Source organism: Physeter macrocephalus, chromosome 10, assembly GCF_002837175.3.
Source record: "Physeter macrocephalus isolate SW-GA chromosome 10, ASM283717v5, whole genome shotgun sequence".
NCBI lineage: Eukaryota > Metazoa > Chordata > Mammalia > Artiodactyla > Physeteridae > Physeter > Physeter macrocephalus.
Window position 1 is genome coordinate 36,089,524 of NC_041223.1, and position 9,258 is coordinate 36,098,781.

General features: G+C 39.3%; 1 protein-coding gene across 1 annotated transcript; it reads left to right on the plus strand.

Moving 5' to 3' along the window:
• Positions 1 to 548: 548 nt before the first annotated feature.
• Positions 549 to 2,734, plus strand: LOC102991590 (CDKN2A-interacting protein-like). The gene is given in 3 exon segments (XM_024122597.3): positions 549 to 997; positions 1,000 to 1,607; positions 1,609 to 2,734. Coding segments are annotated over 3 exon segments (1,716 nt in total). The 5' UTR covers positions 549 to 630; the 3' UTR covers positions 2,350 to 2,734.
• Positions 2,735 to 9,258: the final 6,524 nt, after the last annotated feature.

Sequence of the window (9,258 nt, forward strand, 5' to 3'; positions counted from 1 at the left end):
AATCTCCTTATCTGGAATAGTTGTCTTTTAGAACACTGACAAAATAAAATATTAAATTGATAAGTATAGTGGTCTCTGAAGAATTTCAATAAGTGAAATGAGTTGCAAGTAGGAAATTGGCATGTGTTCTGATTCTCAAAAAAAAGGAGAGAAAGCTGCTTCCATCAACGGCATAGCAAAAATGCTTCTACTTTTGGGTTATTCCTGAGTAACAGTATGTGATTATTTATTAGTAACTCTTTTCTTTTTGAGTACCAGAAGAAAAATTGGGATCTATTGAAGCCATCATGACTTCTCTAAAAACAAGATATCCCATTTCATTGTTTGAGTGGGTTTACAATAAGAAACACAAGCTCCCAGACACAGAGAACAGATTGGTGATTACCAAAGGCAGGGGATGGGGAGTGGGAGAAACGGGTGAAGTGTTTTTTGTTTTGCTATGTTTTTTTTTTTAGTTTAAATAAACTGTTTAAATTTTTAAAAAATAAATTTAAGTAGAGTTGACATCTACTTTTATATCTCCTTATGGAGGAAATGAAGAAGCTTACCAGCTGTGAGGTCAAAGAACTGAATGGCCGCCGAGCCTCGGCGCAGCGTCCGACGGCGACTTCCGCGAGCCGCAGGCCCAACATGGCGCAGGAGGTGTCGGAGTACCTGAGCCAGAACCCGCGGGTGGCCGCCTGGGTGGAGACGCTGCGCCCCGACGGCGAGACCGACAAACACTGGCGCCACCGGCGCGAGTTCCTGCTCCGCAACGCCGGGGACCTGGCCCCCGCCGGCGGCGCTGCCTCCGCCCACCCGGAGGAGGCCGCCGACGCCGTGAGCGGGACCCGCAGTCGGCAGCTGCAGCAGCTCGTCTCCTTTTCCATGGCCTGGGCCAACCACGTCTTCCTCGGGTGCCGGTACCCTCAAAAAGTTATGGATAAAATACTTAGTATGGCTGAAGGCATCCAAGTGACAGATGCTCCAATCCATACAACAAGAGAAGAACTGGTTGCCAAGAAGGGGTAGAAGAGCCAACAAGAAAACGAGCCATAGGAGGAAAAAACAGTTCTGCAGTTGAGCAAGATCATGTGAAAATTCCTGCCAAAACAGAACGTGCATCAGCTCAGCAGGAAAGCAGTTCAGCGTGTTCGGGGTCAACTACCAAATCGGAGAGTAGTGGGAACTCAGCTCGGAGCTCTGGCACCCTGAGTCAGAATAGCTCCACAAGTGACGGAGAGCGCTCTGTTTCCAGCCAAAGCAGCAGCAGCATTCCCTCTCAGGTAACAGCGGTAGGGTGTGGAAAAGCTTCTGAACCAGAAGCTCCAGATAAACATGGTTCAGCGTCATTTGTTTCTTCGTTGTTGAAATCCAGTGTGAATAGTCATGTGACCCAGTCCACTGATTCCAGACAACAAAGGGGATCCCCGAAAAAGAGTGCTTTGGAAGGCTCTTCAGTCTCAGCCTCTCAAAGCATCTCAGAGATTGAGGTGCCCTTGTTGGGCTCCTCAGGAAGCTCAGAAGTAGAGTTGCCACTGTTGTCTTCTAAACCTAGTTCAGAGACTGCTTCAAGCGGGTTAACTTCCAAAGCTGGTTCAGAGGCGAGTGTTTCACCATCCGTTTCGAAAAAACAGTTCCTCATCAGGCACATCTTTACTAACCCCCAAGAGCACCACCTCGGCAAACACGATGCTGACTTCCAAGAGCACCTCGCAGGGAGCTGCATCACTGTTAGCTTCCAAGAACAGCTCCCAGACCAGCGGCTCTCTGGTTTCCAAGAGCACCTCCATAGCAAGTGTGTCCCAGCTGGCTTCTAAGAGTAGCTCTCAGACCAGCACATCACAGCTGCCTTCTAAAAGTGCTGCGCAGGCGAGCGAGAGTTCTGTGAGATTCTCTTGTTGCAAGTTAACCAATGAAGATGTGAAACAGAAGCAGCCTTTTTTCAATAGACTGTACAAAACGGTGGCATGGAAGTTGGTGGCTGTTGGTGGCTTTAGTCCCAGCGTGAATCACGGAGAGCTCCTAAACGCAGCGGTCGAGGCTCTGAAAGCAACGCTGGATGTGGTTTTCGTCCCGCTAAAGGAACTGGCAGATCTGCCTCAAAACAAGAGCTCTCAAGAAAGTATTGTTTGTGAACTGAGATGTAAGTCTGTGTATTTGGGCACTGGCTGTGGAAAAAGCAAAGAAAACGCAAAAGCAGTTGCATCAAGAGAAGCCTTGAAGTTATTTCTCAAGAAGAAGGTGGTGGTAAAAATATGTAAAAGGAAATACAGAGGCAGTGAAATCGAAGACTTAGTACTCCTCGATGAAGAGTCAAGGCCTGTAAACTTGCCTCCAGCATTAAAACATCCTCAAGAATTACTGTAATATGTCCAAAATGTCACTGTGTACAATATCTGGTATTTGAAGAGAAAAACTGGCTTACTTTTGTATAGTATGAAACACAGGCTTTCACAAATTTTGTATTGCTTTTTTCCAGTTTTGCAGAAAATTTACATTCTAGTTCTCTTCACACAGTGGAAGTTGTAAATAATTTGTGAATGACAGTATACATTAAAAGGTTTATGCATTAACAGCATACCAGTATGCTGTTTTATTTGCTGAAGAAAATACTGTCTTCTATTTTTAATGACACATTAGGTACGATGTGTAGTTCTGTAGTCTTAAAATTTTTGTACTACTTTGAATTTGGTGAAAATGTGTTAAGTTGTCTACCATGCTTTTTTTTTCTAGCTGAATAAACCTTCACATCAAAGAAAAAATAAAAAAAAAAGAACTGAATGGCCACGTTAATTGATTATAAGGTTTCTGTCCCTCTAGAGTAGGTGGACATTAGAGTGCCACACCTTTGTCTTTGGCTTCATTTTCCATCCTTAAGCAAGATGTGGCTAAAGCTATGTAGGGTATGCTCATCAAATTTATGCATAATAAATTAGGGAGAAAGTGTGACTGTTCTGGTTAATAATATAATTAGCGCTGAAAATTTGGAGTGAAAACCTGATTCTAATAAAATGAGTTTGAACAGCAATTGCACATATAAAAGGTGATAGAAGTTTGGTATAGTAGTATATGTTATAAAAAATACGAAGTTGTAGAAAAAATCTTCTGTATGAGTTGATGGTGAGACAAAAAAAAGTCAAAGGGGCTTCCCTGGTGGCGCAGTGGTTGCGCGTCCACCTGCCGATGCAGGGGAACCGGGTTCGCGCCCCGGTCTGGGAGGATCCCACATGCCGCGGAGCGGCTGGGCCCGTGAGCCGTGGCCGCTGGGCCTGCGCGTCCGGAGCCTGTGCTCCGCAACGGGAGAGGCCGCAGCAGAGATCAAGTATGCCCTTTACTGGGATCCCTAAAAGTCAAACTGGAGCCACACTAAACAACCAGTTTTGTATTCCTTACCCATTGTTCTCCTGATGTCCCCTCTCATTCTCCAAAACCAACGATACCTTATGGGAGAAAGTTTTCCCACTTTCATTTCTCTAAAAGTGAAAGGAAAAAGTAGAGCAACAGTGGAGGAAGGGCCCCCTCTCAGACAAAGTGGCATGTTAGATGACTTGAAATATTTGAAATGATATCACTTGGAAAAAAAAACCATTCTAAATAGTTCTTTGGGTAAAATTTGTACTCAAGTTTGGAACTAGTAGTGAAAGAGACTTTGGCTAATATAAGAAAGAACTTGAGAAAAAGCTTCATTGGCTTGTGCATCCTGTCAGTGCCTGGCACAGTTCATGGCACAAAGTAATTTCAAAAAGTACTTGTGGATGTGTTTAATGAGTAAACAAATAAATGACTCAAAAGAGGAAATAGGCTGTTTGTTTAAGTCACAAGAGATAGTCAAGTAAATGGTCAAGTGTGGTAGAATAGTTCATACATTAGATGGGTCTAAATAATTGTTAAAATTCCTTCACCCCGAAAATCAGGGATTCGTCTTTAAGTAAATCTCCCTTCTTCTACCAATCACATGTCTTTACCCTTTTGTTTGTTGTTGTTGTTGTTCTTGACCACACTTTCACTTGCACATAATCTGCAGCCAATTCTAAGTATTCCTAGAACTTTTCATCTGAAACCCATACCTGTGTGTTCTGTGTTCTGGTGATGTGAGACATAAAAGGCCAGATTTCTGACTTACACAGTTCATAATATATTTTAATAGTATTTTAAACCCAGATGTCATTGGGTGGCTAGATAGAACAAACAATGGGGCATGTATTTGGCTACCTCATGCTCCCTATGAGAAAATTGCCTTGTCCTCTACTACTTTCATTCCTCAAAGAGAGTCTCAAGAAACCTGGATATGAATTTCAGCTCTGCCACTTAAAAGCTACAAGACCTCAGGCAAGTCACTTTACTTTTCTGAAACTTTGTTTCCTCATCCATGAAATTGGATAATAGCATTTACCTCAAAAAAGATTTTTATGGAGATAAAATGAGATATTGGACCTTAAGTGTCTACTATAATTCTTGGCATATAGTAGACCTAGAAATCATGAAGGCAATGCTGATGATGTTGATAAGGATGACTGAGTACCTGTTTGTTTCTTTTCCTTCTCTGAAGCAGATCAAATTTCAAGTGGTAGTATAGATGCAAAAAGAATAATTTCAAGGCATGGACTAGTTTTAGTATTTCTCATGAGGTTTTATAAAGTAGTTTAAACAAGCATAAAATTATGTCCTTTGCTTATGAAATGTCAAGACATTCAGACTATTGCCTTTGTAGGACAGTCAGCATTCGTTTCAACTATATTGAAATCTTATACTGAGTAAGCCCAGAGTGTAAGGACAACCAAAGTCATGCTAAGGAAAACATAAGTCCATCCAGTTGTAAATAAATTTCAATGTTTCTTTATGGACAGGAGTTAGGTTTCTTTATCATCATGGAGAAGAAGAGGTGGGAGCTATAAAAGAAGTTTACAAAAATATTTACACAAGTCTTTGAAATACATTAATGCACTAGGTCCTTTGAAATTAAGTCTACTTTTGCCTTTACTAGTTTTTTTTTTTTTTTTTTTGTGGTATGCAGGCCTTCCTCTGTTGTGGCCTCTCCCGTTGCGGAGCACAGGCTCCGGACGCGCAGGCTCAGCTTACATTCTAGTTCTCTTCACACAGTGGAAGTTGTAAATAATTTGTGAATGACAGTATACATTAAAAGGTTTATGCATTAACAGCATACCAGTATGCTGTTTTATTTGCTGAAGAAAATACTGTCTTCTATTTTTAATGACACATTAGGTACGATGTGTAGTTCTGTAGTCTTAAAATTTTTGTACTACTTTGAATTTGGTGAAAATGTGTTAAGTTGTCTACCATGCTTTTTTTTTCTAGCTGAATAAACCTTCACATCAAAGAAAAAATAAAAAAAAAAGAACTGAATGGCCACGTTAATTGATTATAAGGTTTCTGTCCCTCTAGAGTAGGTGGACATTAGAGTGCCACACCTTTGTCTTTGGCTTCATTTTCCATCCTTAAGCAAGATGTGGCTAAAGCTATGTAGGGTATGCTCATCAAATTTATGCATAATAAATTAGGGAGAAAGTGTGACTGTTCTGGTTAATAATATAATTAGCACTGAAAATTTGGAGTGAAAACCTGATTCTAATAAAATGAGTTTGAACAGCAATTGCACATATAAAAGGTGATAAAAGTTTGGTATAGTAGTATATGTTATAAAAAATACGAAGTTGTAGAAAAAATCTGTATGAGTTGATGGCGAGACAAAAAAAAGTCAAAGCAAGGTTTGGTTATATTAGTTAAAAATATAATATTCAGAACATGATAATCATTTGTTGTGATTTAGTTCCACTATTCACATTGGAAATGTAATATTGAGTTTAGTTTTTGGAGTCATATTTTATAATGAATATAGATAAACTAGAACAAGCTCAGAGGGTAGTTATTAGGAGAGGTATAGAACTAAAAACTGTGTCACATGAAGAAATATGTTTACTGTATCCTTTCCTTTGCTGCATTTCTACCTCATCTAGTCACCCATGCTTGCAATTAGATTTTCAAGAGGTATAAGACAAGCATTATTCCAGCCAAATACACATTCATTATTTTCCTTCAAACCTCTGTTTGCTTCCTAACCCTAGAAACCTGGGCTGGTTAATATTAAAATACATCAAGTATGCCCTTTACTGGGATCCCTAAAAGTCAAACTGGAGCCACACTAAACAACCAGTTTTGTCTTCCTTACCCATTGTTCTCCTGATGTCCCCTCTCATTCTCCAAAACCAAAGATACCTTATGGGAGAAAGTTTTCCCACTTTCATTTCTCTAAAAGTGAAAGGAAAAAGTAGAGCAACAGTGGAGGAAGGGCCCCCTCTCAGACAAAGTGGCATGTTAGATGACTTGAAATATTTGAAATGATATCACTTGGAAAAAAAAACCATTCTAAATAGTTCTTTGGGTAAAATTTGTACTCAAGTTTGGAACTAGTAGTGAAAGAGACTTTGGCTAATATAAGAAAGAACTTGAGAAAAAGCTTCATTGGCTTGTGCATCCTGTCAGTGCCTGGCACAGTTCATGGCACAAAGTAATTTCAAAAAGTACTTATGGATGTGTTTAATGAGTAAACAAATAAATGACTCAAAAGAGGAAATAGGCTGTTTGTTTAAGTCACAAGAGATAGTCAAGTAAATGGTCAAGTGTGGTAGAATAGTTCATACATTAGATGGGTCTAAATAATTGTTAAAATTCCTTCACCCCGAAAATCAGGGATTCGTCTTTAAGTAAATCTCCCTTCTTCTACCAATCACATGTCTTTACCCTTTTGTTTGTTGTTGTTGTTGTTCTTGACCACACTTTCACTTGCACATAATCTGCAGCCAATTCTAAGTATTCCTAGAACTTTTCATCTGAAACCCATACCTGTGTGTTCTGTGTTCTGGTGATGTGAGACATAAAAGGCCAGATTTCTGACTTACACAGTTCATAATATATTTTAATAGTATTTTAAACCCAGATGTCATTGGGTGGCTAGATAGAACAAACAATGGGGCATGTATTTGGCTACCTCATGCTCCCTATGAGAAAATTGCCTTGTCCTCTACTACTTTCATTCCTCAAAGAGAGTCTCAAGAAACCTGGATATGAATTTCAGCTCTGCCACTTAAAAGCTACAAGACCTCAGGCAAGTCACTTTACTTTTCTGAAACTTTGTTTCCTCATCCATGAAATTGGATAATAGCATTTACCTCAAAAAAGATTTTTATGGAGATAAAATGAGATATTGGACCTTAAGTGTCTACTATAATTCTTGGCATATAGTAGACCTAGAAATCATGAAGGCAATGCTGATGATGTTGATAAGGATGACTGAGTACCTGTTTGTTTCTTTTCCTTCTCTGAAGCAGATCAAATTTCAAGTGGTAGTATAGATGCAAAAAGAATAATTTCAAGGCATGGACTAGTTTTAGTATTTCTCATGAGGTTTTATAAAGTAGTTTAAACAAGCATAAAATTATGTCCTTTGCTTATGAAATGTCAAGACATTCAGACTATTGCCTTTGTAGGACAGTCAGCATTCGTTTCAACTATATTGAAATCTTATACTGAGTAAGCCCAGAGTGTAAGGACAACCAAAGTCATGCTAAGGAAAACATAAGTCCATCCAGTTGTAAATAAATTTCAATGTTTCTTTATGGACAGGAGTTAGGTTTCTTTATCATCATGGAGAAGAAGAGGTGGGAGCTATAAAAGAAGTTTACAAAAATATTTACACAAGTCTTTGAAATACATTAATCGGTTCCCCTGCATCGGCAGGCGGACGCGCAACCACTGCGCCACCAGGGAAGCCCCATACTAGTTTTTTTAAATAAAAATATTGTGTAGGAAAACTAGAATTGGAAAATCTTTTCTACCATTTGTCACTAATTTGGTTGCTTCGTTTGGAGTACTATGCCAGTTTTAGGTGAGGGAAATAAAGAGATCACTATATATCAAAGCTGATTTTTCTGCCTGTCTAAAAATAATGAGGACCACCACACAATAAATCTGAGTATGAAGACCAGCATTGCCCCTGAGGATGGCCAAGTTGAACGGGCTGGCTGGGCTGTACTCTCTTGGGCGCATAAACCTAGGCATTCTGGGTTACCAGCGGGCTGCACATTTATATCCGTCATTTTTCAATGATCTTGAGTTTACATGAAATAAAAAAGCAAAACAATTAGCTCTTTTGACTCTGATATAAATGCCGTCTAAAGTAGTTGTATGGTTGGCACCAAAAAAACTATCTGAAGAAGGCTACCTTCTGACGTTCAGTGTTGAAAACCTAGTCAAGAGCTCAATAAGCCTCCAATAGGAGCTGTAAAACTGTGGTTATTTAAAAGTGCAAATCTGGTATATCTTTCAAGTATTAAAAACAGACATTCTCCTTGGCAGCTGTCAGAAGAAATGTGTCCTAGCAAATTTCCTGACTGAACTAAAGTATTCGGCATTTACTTAAAGATCTTGAAGCTATAGCCCAAATTGTAATTAACATATTTGTTACTGGCACTAAATTCTTTCTTTCCAGAAAACAGATGTAAGAGCAAAGCTGAAAGTGATAAAATTTTCATTCTTCATCAGTATAGAAAACCATTCAATGCTACTTTTTCATTCCTACTCTTGTCATTCACAGTACAAATTTTACCAATGTTTCCTATTCATGCACAAAAACAAGCAATGGCTAATGCTCTGAAAACGCATGCCTCCATATTGTTAAGATGGAAGGCAGCCATTGCTATGCAATTTAATCTATATCTTTAATGTTCTAATATTATAATGTTTTTGGCTGCAGTGAACCCAACTGAAAATTTGAACTGTTGATGGCACTTAACATTCAGATAAATCTTGAAAGTGACAGCCAGCCAGAGAGAAGAGTGATGACATTTGGCATCAGTGAAAATCTAAGTACAATAAAATGTTTTATTATTCTAGATTCTTTTTAAAAGTATAAACCTCTCAACTCAGGAGTTGTCTTGGGTCTCTCCCAAGATAGACTGAGGAGATGAGGAAAGATCCATTACTTACCCAGGCATGAAAGCCTACCTTCCTTTAATTGGCCTATGAGGGGCTGCGTTCTTAGTCTGCCTGGCACTGTTGGGTGTATTATTCTGCTCAATCAATCAACCATTTCAGCCAAATAGCTCAGTGGGCTAATTATTTTGTCTCGGTTTTACTGGACTTGATTAGCAGTTGGGGTGAATTTACTAAATCAGCTGGTTGTACCGTTGGCTCTGACTCACTATCTAGGCTTATTAGAGTCCCTCAATAGAGTTAAAAACACATGTAACTCATAGACCA